This window comes from Salminus brasiliensis, chromosome 7 (assembly GCF_030463535.1).
Source record: "Salminus brasiliensis chromosome 7, fSalBra1.hap2, whole genome shotgun sequence".
NCBI classification, from domain to species: Eukaryota; Metazoa; Chordata; class Actinopteri; order Characiformes; family Bryconidae; genus Salminus; species Salminus brasiliensis.
The window spans coordinates 36,025,452-36,040,855 of NC_132884.1; the positions used below are offsets into that span (position 1 = coordinate 36,025,452).

At 40.2% G+C, this 15,404-nt stretch overlaps 1 protein-coding gene across 4 annotated transcripts in view; it reads left to right on the forward strand.

Annotated features, from left to right (window-relative positions):
- The window catches only part of tox2 (TOX high mobility group box family member 2), a 162,852-nt gene extending 150,489 nt beyond the window's left edge, over positions 1-12,363 (forward strand). For all 4 annotated transcript variants that reach the window (XM_072684789.1, XM_072684790.1, XM_072684791.1 and 1 more), the window contains 3 exons: positions 2,025-2,411; positions 5,981-6,117; positions 10,393-12,363. In XM_072684789.1, the coding sequence (XP_072540890.1) occupies positions 2,025-2,411; positions 5,981-6,117; positions 10,393-10,435 (567 nt within the window). In that variant the 3' untranslated portion in view covers positions 10,436-12,363. The remainder of the gene's footprint in view (positions 1-2,024; positions 2,412-5,980; positions 6,118-10,392) is intronic.
- Positions 12,364-15,404: the final 3,041 nt, after the last annotated feature.

Below are 15,404 nucleotides of genomic sequence, written 5' to 3' on the forward strand. Positions count from 1 at the left end.
TTATTGTGAGCGTTTTTTTGTCTCTGCAAATGTACGTCGCTTGATTATGGCAGCCGAGTGAAAGCCCACTTTTGAAGGAGGCCTTCCTCCCTCTTCAGGCGTAGCACTAATGTGGAATGATGTATTAACACCTCTCTCAGGCACATCTGGTGCGAAAACTGATGTATTTCGGTCTTGCGTTCGAAAGAACAGCGCAGAACTCTGCGAAAAAAGGGAGAACTGAATGAATGCTAGAAGGTGCTGGTCTGAAGTGTTGCGCAGTTTTATGACATATGAGGTGGTTAATTGAATGCTGTGAAACGGATCCTATGTCCATATATCCACGGCTGGACGGCCTTTATGTAAACGCAGGTATTTCGGAGTGATGGTTTTTGGGGTAGAGCGATTAAAAAATGACTTCCTGGAGGAGTTCCAGGTCCCCTTGTTTAATTTTAAGATGGATATGTTTGGAAATTTCCAGGGGCAGGTGACTTCTATCAAACACACACACACGCATGCTCACTCACAGGCACACTTCCACTCCCTTTCCTTACTGCCTTGCAAATGCATCTCCCCCCTCCATCCATCTGCTGTTCTCATATTGATCAGCTCCGTCTCCCTGTTCAATATATATAAGTAGTCTGATCGTAGATCACGCCACTTATTGTGGCAGGTAATGAAAGCACCAGCTTTTCATCATACGCTATAAACACCGCCGCTTAGGATCTGTGGATCTGTACTGTAGAGAACCCTAGAGGAGCAATGAATGGGCATCATGGCGGATTGGCAAAGCAGGAAAAAATGAACAAACTAGTTTGCATGGTCTGTTAGTTTTAGTTTTATTTTCCTGCTCGGAATTATGCGTTTGATTTTTTATGTACGGCATGCTTGAGAAGATTTGCCCAGCGATGTTTTTACAAACCGTGTGACATAACTGGTTTTGCTTAAATAGGAGAATAGCCTCGGGCAGTTCTGCGTGTTTCTCTGCTTAAACTGCCGTGCTAGAGTATGGCATTGCTGTTTAATGTGGTGTATTTTATATTCCTGATTTAAAGCTCAGATCAGCCAAAGATGAAATGTAACCTTGCCCTTACTGCAGCTTGTTAGCATCAAGGGTTTGCTACTTTAAGTTTTGCGCTATAGACACTAGTAGAACTGTGTGTGTAAAGGCCTAAATTTAAATAGAAAACACACAGCAGAAATAGGACAAAACAAAAATCACAGAAATGCACTCATCAGAACTCTCTGGTCTTCTACTGTATGTTCTGCAGTTGTGATTTTACAGATATTTAAGCTTTACTGAGGTTCTGATACCTGGAACCAAGCTACTAGCCCATTTCTAGAGACGATTGAGGGAGTGACTGTCCTGTGTGCCCCGTCATCCCACCAGCTACGCCCGGACGTCTCGTTCGCCCTGGTACCCTGCCGCTAAATTCTGCTCAGACTCAAAGAAAGGGCGGAGCCATGCTAGCCTTGTGATTGCTCAGGGGTATGCTGATGTAAACCTGACCCACTTTTAGGACCACCCATTCCACATTGAGAGGAGAGCAGTACTGGTGAAACACAGCAGACATTTATTGGGCGATTAGGCGACGGGACGATCTTCATAAGGTTGGATGGTGGTCCATACAGCTCATTTGGGATGAGTTGGGGAGTTGGGGATGAGATGAGGTGGTGATCATCCAACATCCTGACCTCGCTACCGCCCTTGGTGCTGAACGCAATCAAATTCCTACAGCAATGCAATCCCAAAGTAGTTTTTTTTTTTAATCTGGTTTTGATAGAATGAATAAACAAGTGTCCCAATACTTTTGTCCATATAGTGTATATGTTTCCATTGCTAGTGTGCTACATTAGACAACTTCAGACACCAGGCAGATGGACTGCATTTGTGGTAGTAGGAGGATTGTGTAAATGTGTGTAAATTTGATTACTTTTCTGAGCGAATCGCTGTGAGCTCTGCTTCTGTGCTGTGTGATAAGTCTTTCTCAGTGCTTTGATCCCTGACTCTTCTGCTCTCTCTTTCTCTCCCTCTCCTCTCCCAGACCTACAATGACCCAGTGGAGAGCAAAAATGTCCAGTCCAGCCAACCCTCGTCGCACATGATGCCCCCAAACCCTCCGCTGTACAGTGTGCCTCCCCAGCCCTCCTCCCCCTACCTGGGCCCCAGCCCCTTCCCTCTGTCCGACCTGCAGAGCTACGCGGCCGGGCCGCCCCGCCACGGCCTGCCGCGCTCGGCCATGCTTCCCGCCCTCAGCGCCTCCCCACCCGCCTCCTTCCAGATCAGCCCCCCTCTCCACCAGCAGCTCTCCCTGCACCAGGGCTCCCTCCTCAACCAGCCTATCCGCATGCAGCAGGTCCAGTCACAGCCAATCATCTCCCACCAGATGGGCCTCCAGGCCTCCCTCCACTCCCCGCCCCCAGGCCAACAGGTGAGTACACCTGACGAAACTACAGCGATGGTTGTTGAGCTGGTGATCAGAAGATTCTCTTTTGTGTCACAGTTTGTAAGCAATGGAATAAAGAGATAGAAAAGATAACCTTATAAATAAGCAGTCTGGTTTGGACACACATGGTTGAATTTGTATTTTGCATAATTTGTATGTAAGATAAGTTAGGGTTAATAATTTATTAGTCCCACAATGGGGGAATTCAGTGTCACATCAGCGAAGGTAGCAAAAGAGTTGATAAATTAGCAGTATAAAATAATAAAAGATGTCTGTACTTTTACATTGGTGCCATGAATCTCACTAGTAATACAGTAGCACCTCCCCTCCCATTGAGTAGCTACAGAGTATGTGAGCAGGAAGCCTGATGTGAGTATTTAAATACTGTCTATATATTAGGGCTGCTTAGCGACTATTTTGCTAGTTCAGACCATGCCATCAGCATATGATGAGAGAACTCTGAGAACTTTGGGCTGGAGTTCAGGCGGCTTCTGCTTGTGGTGGTATGCCAGCCCCCCCGTCTGATGAGAAATGAGAGATGACAGAGTTAAAGGGGAGGTGACTAGGTGGTGGAGGGTTGCAAAGACTTGTCAAAGACACATGAACAAGGTAGAGATGTTATGTATAGGACGATAGATTGGTAGGACAGGCTACAGGACATGTTCCTCCACCCCAAAATGTTGATATTTTTGTATTGATTAGTCTGCAGATTAATTTCACAGATTAATCTAAACAAAAATGAATTTATTTTCCATTTATTATTATTATTGTTGTTATTATTATGCAGCCGCAAACTGCATGTCACTGTAGTATGCAAAACAAAAAAGGAACTGTAAACAAAATGTTACATATTTAAGTTTAAAACTGGCATCTTTAGCACAATAACAATAAACAGGAAAAAGGGCTTATTATTTGTCAGTATTAAAATTTTAAAAGAAATCCAGGTTTCTACTTAAACCCTTATCAGTAGGCCTATACTATAAATTGGATACTGACCCCTGTTATTAAAACTCGATCTACTGTATAGATGGCATTCCCTAAATAAAGAATTGTGCTTAAAACAATGGCAGAAGTAAAATAACTACCTAGGGTATGTGCCCTAGCCTTAACACTTTCTCTTATTCTTATTCAATGGAAATTCTTGGGTAGCAGGCAGACGACTATGGCTTTAATAACATGTATTAGCAGACTGCAGCGATAACACATGTCAAAAAGCTTCACTATGATATTATTAATATTATTTAAACATATAATACACAACGCTTACAGAGGTTCTGCTGTCTCTGGCAGTCCATCGTCCAGAATAGCGCCTGTGTGTTTTCTCTGCAGGTGCTCGCACATCATGCTAGTGCTGCTGTGGTGTGCCATTGAAACCTTGCGCTGTGTACAAACCACCTTCTTGTTTCGTGCTAATTTGACGGACTACCATGCGTTTACCGCTTTGGAAACTTTTACAAACCTCTTTTGCAACCGAGTTTCAGTGCTGATGCAGCCGTAATGTGTACGATGCATGCATTTATTCTTAAATCTCATCTTATATTTATGCTTTATCTGTCCTCCTCTCAAAACAACAAAAAGTATTTGGTTAAAATCATCTGTGAAATGTAAAGTTTGAGAAACATTAACTACAATTATTTTACATCATTCTGGTTAGTGTATCTGTGTTGTCAGGTAAGGTGGGATTAAATACATAGCTTCATTTAGCAGAATAGAGTAGATGAGTGATATTTATAAAGGTAGTAATTTCATATGTGTCATTTCATAGTTTTGTCGATTCTCTAAAATCTGGAATAGCCAGGTATCACTTTCTTTATAGACCACCTTCATTCAAACATCAAAACACATGTAATAATGTTTTTAAGCAGGACCTGCGGATTTATGAGCATCTTATGCCAGTTATTGGCATGACATTAGATGTACGTTAAGAAAATTGTGCTGACATAAGAGGTTTACACTAAAGAGATATAAAGTTGTTCCATTTATAACACTGTTATGAAGCATTACTCTCAGCTTTTAAGGCCTAGTGAACCCCTTGTGCTCTATGACTTTTATTACACCCTTAGGATTACTAATCGGTAACTACATGCAAAACAAATGCAAACTGGCAGAGTAATTCCTCAGTTATAACAGTGGGGAGGAAAACCTGGAACCTGGAGGAGTTTAGGTTAAGAATACTGCATATCAGTTCTATATAAAACAACAACATCTAACAACACATCCTCTTTTTCATGAATCACGTATCTCCTTAATAGAAATTCATAATAATAATAATAATAATAATAATAATAATAATAATAATCCTACACAACTGTAATAATCAGACAGGGTGTTTCTACTTTTACGCAAGGACGTGAATTATGTATATTCATGCACATGGACAAATATGTATGCAGATTACCACTTACTGTAAATTCAAGGGCATCAACATCTTTTATGGAACTGATAAATATGCAGTACATAATGAGGCCACTTCCTTATTAGGTCCATTACTTGTAAATGAAGCTTTACTACAGTGTTATGAATGGAGCAAATGTCCATCACGTCTTAAACCTTGAATGCAGGCCCAAGCTTCAGTTCTTCACTGTAGTGACTATATTATGATTATAATTGACGCATGTAACATTGGCCCTAAAATAGAGCCCTGTGGGTCTCCACAAACTAGGCTAAAGTTAAATTACTGCCAAGTATGATGGTTTAAATTACTGCCAATACTAATGAATGTAATTTCTGATCAAATGCTGACTACATGAAGAGTTAAGGCATTGCTTCATAAAATACTTTTTACATTTTAATTTGTGATTAGTGGCATAAGCTGCTCCTAAACATTCAAGTATTACTTTCCAAGTGTGCTGTTCAATGCTCATGCATGTGTTGTGAAGTCCCTACGTAGGTGGCCTTCAAATGAAGTGTTAGCAAAGGCGTCTGCACGTTTAACTGGTGTTGCTGCAAGTTTTCAGGGTCTTGCTGCGTTTGGTAATGAGAGCTTTAGAGTTTAGTAATTTTTTTCAGATGTTAGAAGTGCTACTAAAAACCTTAAGCCATTGCCTCCTACCAGCTACAGCAAAGAAACACGCACATATCTCCTATAGTGTGTGTTTACAGTGGATATATTGTAATGAAGTGTGATGTTCTGTGACTGGGGGGTGAGATGGGCTCAGTTGGTGTGTTGTTTTGTGAGATGGAGGTGTGTATTGAGGTGTCATCTGAATCAGCAGAGACCTGCAAAGTGTGAAGCTGAGTGAAAGCGTCTGATTTTAGAAACTGGCTTTCTGCTTAGCGCCTCTCTGCAAAGTCGTAAAAGTAAAAAAAACAAAAAAACGGAAAGAAAGAAAGCATTTAACATGCAGGAGGGAGGCTGCGGTTTGAAGACTGAAATTGTCGACGTGTGCCCCCTTTTTTTTTCCCCGTCTTGTCTTTTTAAATTGCTCATCACTGTAGAATTTGATGAAAAAAAATCAATATTTTGAATTACTGTGGAGGTTGCAGTAAATGAGTCTCTCTCTCTCTCTCTCTCTCTCTCTCTCTCTCTCTCTCTCTCTCTCTCTCTTCCACAGGGCTTCTCTCACTTACAGTCAGAGTATCAGAAGACTGTGGGTGGCTCTCAGTCTCCTGGGGCTCCGAACCCAGTGGGACAGAACCCTGACTGGGACAGTGAGTACTGCAATCGGGAGTGTGGAGGAAACCACTGCAGGTGTGTGTTTGTGTGTATGTATTTATGTGTGTGTGTGTGTGCTTCTCTTTCAGTCACTCTTGTCAAACACAGTTCTCATAACAGATCACGGCACCTATCTATACACTATATGTCCAAATGTCTGTGGACACCCCTTCTAAGGAATGCATTTAGCCATTTTTGCACATCATCACTGACACAGATGTGCAAATGCACACACATAACTTGTCTAGTCCCTGTAGAGAAGTACTGCCAATAGAATAGGACTCTCTGGAGCAGATAAACATGAAGCTTGTGTCGCTGAATGCAATCAAATCCTCACAGCAAAATGCTCCAAAATCTAGTAGAGAGCCTGGGTAGTAGACAGTTACTCCAAAACAAGCAGGATTGACTCTTTTTTTTAATACCCTTGGTTATGAAAGAAACAGTGAATGAGCAGGTGTCCCAATACTTTTGTCCATATAGTGTTTGTGATGTTCTTAACTAGGCCCTATAAGCTGAGTGGGATGCTTCGTTTCTCAGCTCCTTTCTGGACTGTTTAAAGGGGCTATACATGGTTTGTTATTTTCAATTTTAGTTTTTGACCTTTTTTTTTAAATGTAAAAAATACTCCGCATTACCACACATTCAATGATATGGGAGCGCCTGCAGAAACACTACCAACCTTCTAAATCTCTCCAAAACCTCCTCTGCTAATTGAACAGCCTGAGAGATTAGAGGTTCTGCTGGAAGCAAGCATGCAGCCGAAAAACATAAGAGGGCCTATCTTGTTAAGAAGGATTCTTCTCTTTCTTCTCAGTGGGCCTGCCTGCATGCTAGCACCTAACTGGCCTGTTATTTTCACACTGAGTGGATTTGTGGAGCTCAGTCTTTTCCACTCTTGAAAATGAGCTGTTTCCACCATAAGTGGACTGTTTACTTTTCTGGCCTGGTTTCGCTGGAAGCGTTTGTTGATCTGCTGCTGTTTTCCCAACAAGCTTCAGTAGCCTGCACTAAGTGGGCTAACATTGTGTTAGCCTTTGTAGCTTTTTGCTTTGGAGCTGTGTCTTCAGCATAAGACTTATCTTAAGATGTAAGACGAATCTTAAGAGTTTATGACATCTGGGCTGTATTAATAGTTGGTGTTCAATCAAAAATCATTGTGCTTACTATAAAGTTACCTTTGACCATTAAGTTGTTTGGCAACCATAGCCTATTGTTAATGTTTTGCTTTTGCGGTTGGGATTAATACAGTGCCAGAACTCCAGTTTTCCATACAGATACCAGTTGTAGTTACCTGGACAATGATTAATTAATAGTGATTCACCCCTGGCCATGTCTCTGTATAATATCAGTATCAAAACATCTCTGATCTATATTTAACTAGATATTTTGCAAGGTCACCAGACCCTGCAGTTCCTCATTCAACCACTAGAGCACTAGTTGCCAATACAGCCCTCACTCACGGCTGCAGAAATCTATTGAAGCTAATGTAAAACTCTCAAGACATCGCTTAGCCCAGTACAGTGAGTATCAGAGCGTATCGCCACTGTGAGCTCCACAGTGCAGTTTTGTATGTATTGGAATTTACAGACTCACTCAGCTGGTGCTCCGAGTTCGACAGGGTTTTAAATGGGGTTGATTCCAAAAAGCAAAGAACGTTTTATCCTGAGAGGCAATGCACATTACCAAGTAATGCCTGGAAAACTATGCGGCATCCAGCCCTGCCCTCGATTGGTATTAGCCCTAAAATCACTGATCGGTACATCTCTAATTAAAGATTTAAAATGCTTAGTATTTAAAGTATTTAAAATGCTTAAAGATGTAGTATCGAATTGTTTGAAACTATGTTTCAATAATTAATAATGAATGTATTGCACATTAATGTATTTTTTCATATCGTGTCTGCTGGACTGTTTAAAAGCATTTAGGCAACAGAGGCTATGAATGAGGCATACCCAGTACCCCATACCCAGTAAAATGTCAAGCATGGTGGAGGTAGTGTTGAGTTGTTTTCGGTCTCGCTCATCTTGTACCATGATTAGTTGGTCTAGATGCTATATTCCGACTTTAATTTAATACCGTGAAATTAGAACATACAGTCTTACAATGGCTTTGGGTTGTTTTCTTCTAGTGTTTGCTGGTCTTTGCTACATCAAGTTAGCAGGGCAGTGTGTGCTTCCCACATATGGACATAATTAAGATTAGCTGATGTAACAACTAGCTTATTAGCAATGAAATTGAACAGTTTTACAGGGGGGGGTCTTTGTAATTTTTTCATCTCACAGCCCCCCCAAGTCCCCCATTCCAACCAAATGAAGCCCTGGATATACTTATAAAAACATGAAGTACAGACACCACTAATTGGCTTCATAGTTTTGCGGATTAAACAACCAGATTCTATTCCAATGATGTTCTTGCACGAGGAGCGAGTGTGAGTGTGTGTGTGTGTGTGTGTGTGTTTAAAAGTGTCCTTTGCAGGCCAATGCCGTGACACAGGCAGCTCCCAAAGTGCTCATGTGAGACTATTCCCCTGACAGTCGTAGCAGCTGTGCCACCAGCCTTAGCAGTGTCTGTCACCAAAGAGATCACACTGGCACCCTTACTGCCCAGTAAACATTCCTACTTTCCATGCACTGGCTTGGAGAGAGCTTGTCCCAGAATACACTCATCATGTAGTTGGTACGTCTGGTGGAGGTGGAAGAAGATGTCAGGCCGGCTTGAATCAGCTGAGCTGAGCTCCACACTCTGTGTAGTTATTAGATGCAGCAGCCAGGCCACTGTCAGCACACTGAGCCTGGAAGTGGCAGTGCCTCCTCATTTGTGGCATTTTGCCGCCCGGTTCTGTGGTCTGCTCTACACCCTGGATGCACGCTGCGTTTGACTGAGTGACTGAAGGAGAACTTTTACTGTCAGAAAACCTTGATGTGTAGAATGTAACAACCTCTGAGTACAGGCTTAAAAATGAAGGATCCCTGAATGGTTCTTAGCTTGGATGTAAGGTTCTAGGGAAAGTGTTTAATTGGCGTAGAACCTTTACTGTACTGGATCCTTTGAAAAAATAGCTAGCTGTCTCACAGTTATGGAAATGTCTGTGAATTATCTGCTTGTTTAGTGTCTGTTATCATTGCTGCATTTTTTTTTCTTTCATAAGATAAAAACAGTACAGGAGCTTCTAAAAGTGTGAGACCACCAGTGAAAATGCTTATTTGCAGTCCTTTTAATAGCTTTTCATATAGCTTACATATTACATAGCTTACATATTATATTTTAAACTACAGTATATTATCAGCATAGCATTTCACTGGAAAGTAGAGATGATATCAATATATCAAAGTATCACAATATTATGTTTTGTGACTGACTCTCGATTACAAAAATACAGCGGTTTCTCTGTGGTTTAATAAACAGTGGTTTATTTAGTGTTTTGTTTAAACCCTGACCACTAGAGAGCCGTGTGGTTCTGTTCATAGTATCCAGATCCCACTGGATCTGTTCTGATTGGATAAAAAGTCAATTTTTCTTTTACTCCGAATTTATGCATATGATGGTGTGTTCCTCAAATCATATAGAAAAAAATTACAAGATATCCACATGCTCACAGTATCGCTATATATCACACTATATTGTAGATGATACAGATTTCTGATTTTAACCCCTTAACACTCCAAGGCTTATCACACACTAAGGTGTATTACTTAATAACTACAGGAACTTCTGTACAAACTGGTGGGGCTATTGGTAACAGACGTTTGTAATAATATATTCAGCCTGCTGGCGGACCATAGGCTGTTTAAGGGGTTAAGGCTATATGACACCTACCTAAGCCTGTTATGATAACTCAGTTACTTAGTCTCAGTTTGTGCCATTTTTTGACATGGTTTGAATCATGCAGCTCTCTTTACACTGTGAAAGTCTAAATTTCCTGGTCAATGGACCAATCGAAAAGCTCCAGAATGAAGGTTTTTCATTCCTTCATCCTCCTGTAAAGTTGCCACTTTGGAGATAAGGTTGTTGTTCCACAAAGGCTTATTCCACCAAGCATCAGTGGTCATTAACTGCTTTCATCAAGTTTGGTGTTGCTTCACCTCTGGTGGAATAATGTCATGTGTCCTGACAGTCTCTTGTAAGTGTCTGATTTCCGTATAAATGTTGCCCCTCAGTAAAGTGTTTCTGTTCCGGATCCCTGCAGTATTACAGTTCTACAGTACATCAGTTTCCTGCTGTAATGTGAATTTTACACAGTGATCTGAACCAGACTTCTGTCGTCACACCATCCTAACCTGACCTGTTTGTGTGTGTGTGTTGATTTCGCAGTGGCAGCATGATAGGCAGGGACAAGCCACTCTACCTCACTTGAAGTGAACTGAGGAGGAAGACGACAAAAAGTGATGAAACAACACCAGGGAGTACCCTACACCTCTCCACCCTTCCCCGACACCCTCTGTTTTTCCTCAGTGTCATTTTGCATTCGTTTTTAGAAGGATGTGTGCGCGTGTTCTGAAGACTACTAGTGATCCTCTCATTTTTTTGCCAAGCACTTAAAATGTATAGGCCTCCCACTGGAGACCTTCCAGAGCACTCATTCTTTCTCTGAATAAAGAAAAAAAAAGACAAAAAAGAGATATATTAAAGGAAAAAACAAAAAAACAAACAAACAGACAAAAACTACCGTAAAACTGGCCCTCAGGGCAAATGAGCTTTAACTAAAACAGAGGAAAACTCTCCTCCTCTCGGTTACTTTTTCATGCTCTCGTTTTATGTTGTTTTATTTATTTCTTGCTTGCTACATCGCTTTTTTTTTTTTTTGCCAATAACTGGTCCTGTACTGTAGAGAAATACTCTTCTGATGAAGTCATCAAAGGCCCGCAGCTTACTGTAGGTCCATCTGATGCTCTGTGAATTTCGAGAAGATATTAGTAAGGACAGAAAAGAAAAGAAAAAAGAAAAAAAAAACAAGTGAATAGATAAATGAATTTAACAACTTCTTTTTGTAATTTTAAAGACCTCCATAGGTCTTTAATGATCTGTCACAGTGTGATTGTAAATATCACTTTTTTTGGGATCAAATTGGGAAAATGAAGTCCAGATATTTTTGTTCTTCTTTAATATGACTTATAATTCATTAATTTGTATTTTAAATGGTATCTTGTGAGCGTGTGCCGAGTGTGTACGTACGTATGTGTGTGTGTGTGTGTGGGCGTGGGAGCGTGTGTGAGAGTGTGTGTGTGAGAGTGTGTGTGAGAGTGTGCATTGTACAAATTGATCAGCCTGTGCAGGTGATATCAGAGGAGTGTTTCACACAAACACAATCTTGCATTAAATCTGTGCTCAATGGTGGGATTTTTAAAGATAGACTGATGGCCGAAACCATCACTGACCATACGACCTGGCTGCACTTGGGTTCCACGCCACCGGGCTCTGGCCCAGTCGTTTAGACTCCGCTATAGTCAGGACTGATTCTGTCGAGGTTTGGGATTTTAGGAATAAATTCTGGCGCGCTTTGATTGGCTGTTGTGTCTCAGGTTGTACATTTCAGATGGGAGGAAATATTGGGGACAGGTTTTAGGAGAATTGGAGCCCCAGAATAAAGACAAACACAGGTCTGGGTGAACAGGCAATGTTCTTTTGCCGTGTCTGACTGATGAATCCATACCAGGGCAAACATTTAAAGGTGAACTAAACCATGCTCAATGTGAGATATTACAGCACACATTTAAAAACAACAGTGGGTCTATAGTTTTCTAGTAGCTTTGCTAGGTGTTATATTGTGTTGATCTCATCCTTAAGTTTTGTGAGGAAAAAAATTACATTTGATCATTTAGTCAAACTTTTCTTTCTTTCTTTCACTGTAGCATAATATTTTAGTTTGGAAAAAAAGAATAACTTTTAAGACATTTAATTTGTGTACAAACCTGCCAATTGTAGTTATTTTATTTGTAAAGCCAGTAATGATAATTATTTTAAATTGTTACCAACTTTTTTTTCTTTTTTTTTTGCAAGTTGCCCATCAGTTATTTAATTGTTTAACAGGTTGGTTTCCTATCTATTTATGAACAAAATGAGATCATTTTTTGCTTATAACTACATTATTTGAATTTTCTTGTTTGTTTGTTTGTTTTTGCTCTCTTTTTTTTTGGTTTGATGATGATGATTGCTTTTTTTCCCGTTTTTTGTTTTTTACTTTTTTTGAAGCTGGCCTTTTCTTTCCTTGCCAGCCAGGTCATTTTGTGTCACTATGCCTTTTTTGTTTCATTTGTCCGTAATAAAAAAAATGTTAAAGGTGAACCGATTAGTCTGTGTTTCTTTGAGATCTACACCACAAAAGACATAAATTGATGAACGTTTATCCATTTAACGCCTGAATGCTAAGCTAAATGTGTTTCGCGACTCCCGCTTTCACACCGTGATGTGACTTCAGAATCTGCATTCATCTCAACCCTCAGTGTTGAGCTGCTGCGTCGGCACTGTATTTAGAAGAGCGCTTTGGAGATTTCATGTATGCTTCTTTCCTACCTGAAGAAGTGCAGAAATAAAGCTGTACTCTAGCACTGCCTTGCACCCCCACAGCACCCCCCACCTACCCCCCCCCCCCCCCCAAAACCCCATTAAATGTTTTATTCATACTGCAGCAGGCACCTCTGCTAGTATTGAATTGGCAAATAGATCATTATTGAGCAATCGGAAAACTGAAGCACCATTTTGTGCTATGATACACATTATGTGGAAATCTCAGTCATACATTCTTAATGAAACAAGATAATGGGAGGGGGGGCATGCCATAAATGCCTTGTGTATGTTGTAGCTATGCTATTTCTGCTTTCTCTCTCGCATACAGAGCTCTCTCACTTACAGAGCTTTCTCACGTAACATTTGTAGTTGTTTACTATAAATGCTACAACTGCAGTAGCTTTCTAGGCTGCATTGCTGAACGTTGAGGTTGTGAAGCTTCTAATGTGATAAACGTTACAGATCAGTAACTTCTCTCTAATTAATTTCCTCCAAATAGGCCCCGGTTTGAGAATCTATGAAGTATGAAGTTGAAAGCAATCAACTTCATACTGATGAGATATCCTTGATGCTCATGATTAGATGTCATGACTTTTTCCACTAATTATCTCCAATAATTTTTTAACTTTATGTGGTTAGACTGTTGACAATTAAACTTCATATACTTTATTATCAAATGCAACTTTTTCACTTACTATTCAAGAATTTAAAATGTTCAGCACTAAAAGCGCATAAATTAATAGATTTCCATAAAAACAATTTTCTTCATTTATTTAGACCACTTAACTTCTTACTGTCACATTTAATCTTACAACACTAATATTTTTAGATTATTTGTCATATTTAAACTTATAGCACAATTATTTTTTAGATCTTTAGTCATATTTACACTTACAACACTAATATTTTTAGATTATTTGTCATATTTAAACTTACAGCACAAATATTTTTAGATTTTTTGTCATATTTAAACTTACAACAGTTATAAATGTAGTTTTTCACATTTCAACTGACAGCAATTTTTTTGTTTCATATTTAAACTTACAACACTAGTAATATAACAATACAACATTAACTAATACAACAATAAATTTATAATACTAATAAACTTACATTTTTGTCATATTAAAACTTACAACAATAATAAAGTTTTTTTTTTTGTTTTCAACCTCTTAACTGACAACATTAACACATTTTGTTTGTTTTTGTTAGAAAGTCTGTAAAATGAAAAATGTTTTCACTTTTAATTTACAACAACAAGGTATTTTTTCCAACACAACACTAATGTAACATTTTGACATTTTAACTGGTGGGAAGTGTTTGAGATCACTCTCAGCCATGTAAATACACAACCACAGAGCCCATTACACGCAAGTGCAGTGGTCAAGTGTAAAGCGGTAGTCGGACATATGACCTGAAGGCCTAAGGCGAGGAGACAGTTTGAGGGACATGCTACATGGAAACTTTCCACTAGTGTGGCATCTAAAGTTTTGCGGTGCAACGTGCACCAAACAGTCTCATCGACAGGAGATTTTTTTTTCTCGTTCTGTCTCTCTCTTTCTGGCCATTTTTCTCCTTCTTTGATGTGGCCGGGTAACGTATGGGCGCTGGTTTCCATGTCAACATTTTTAGCTAACGAGACCACATATGTAACTGGTCTGGTAGTCTTTAAGAGAAGGAGTCAGTTTGAAGCAAAGTCCCCGTCCTGCATGCACCCCCCTTCTTCTCTCTCTCTCTCTCTCTCTCTCTCTCTCTCTCTCTCTCTCTCTCTCTCTCTCTCTCTCTAACAATAGCCCAGTCAGAGAGAGAGAGAGAGAGAGAGAGAGAGAGGGGGAACGAATGAGCCCAGGAAACGTGGGTGGATTTGACAAGAAAAGAGTTTCAGTCTCTGCCTTTTATAAGAGGTTTCCTTTTCTTTTCTTTTTACTTACATTCAGCAAAATGAAAAAAAAAAAAAGTTTCAAAAGGGGGAACTTTGCAACCTGCATGAGGCCTGTGATAACCGTGCGAGGCACTTGATACTTTTCTGTGAATTTTCACAGAAACTAACATGAATTATTTCCGTTTTTTCGAGGTGGTGCTGCATTGCTTGGTTTGTGAAATGCGTCTCCGAAAAGGAGGCCTTAAAAAAAATAATCACGTGCTAGTTTTGCTGGCAGCGTCGTCATGAACAAGAGACAGTTAGACAGCTGTGGCTAAAACAGCACCTCAAAAAAAGCCCCAAATTGTCCACAAATACATCAGTACTTGGATGGTTACATTTTCAGAACAGTTCCTAGCGGACGCTTCGTGGTGTTGACAGCACTACAAAAAGGTCCAGAACCTCTGCTGAACTGAATCGATTCCCTTATTCAGGCACTGAATGATATTGTTCTGCAGAAGAAGCTGAAGCTCATGATCTTTCCAAGAAGAAAAGATCACTTAACGATCAACGTACCGATCATTTGTTCTTGTGTGAAGAACCTCAAGCTCTTAAACGGATCATTTTGCATAAAGAAAACTCGAGCCTTTGAGCACTATACCATTTCACACCTCAGCTCACACCTGTACTTGTTCCCTAAGCAGTAATTGGGACACAGTAAGTGTCTAGATAGTGTGGTAGATTATGCTGTAAACACACAGGCTTGTAATGCCAGGAAGTCGCATGTGTTTGAAAGGAGACGAAGGCCTCTTAGTTGATTCACTTTTTTCTGTTTGATTTGTTGGCTTCTTTGTGCCATCGTCGGCTCTCAGCAGCCCACATCACCCCGATAAAGCCTGAGTAAGAGCGGCCATGTTGGAACTGAAATAACAGCCTCGTCCCCCGGCTTCAACCGATC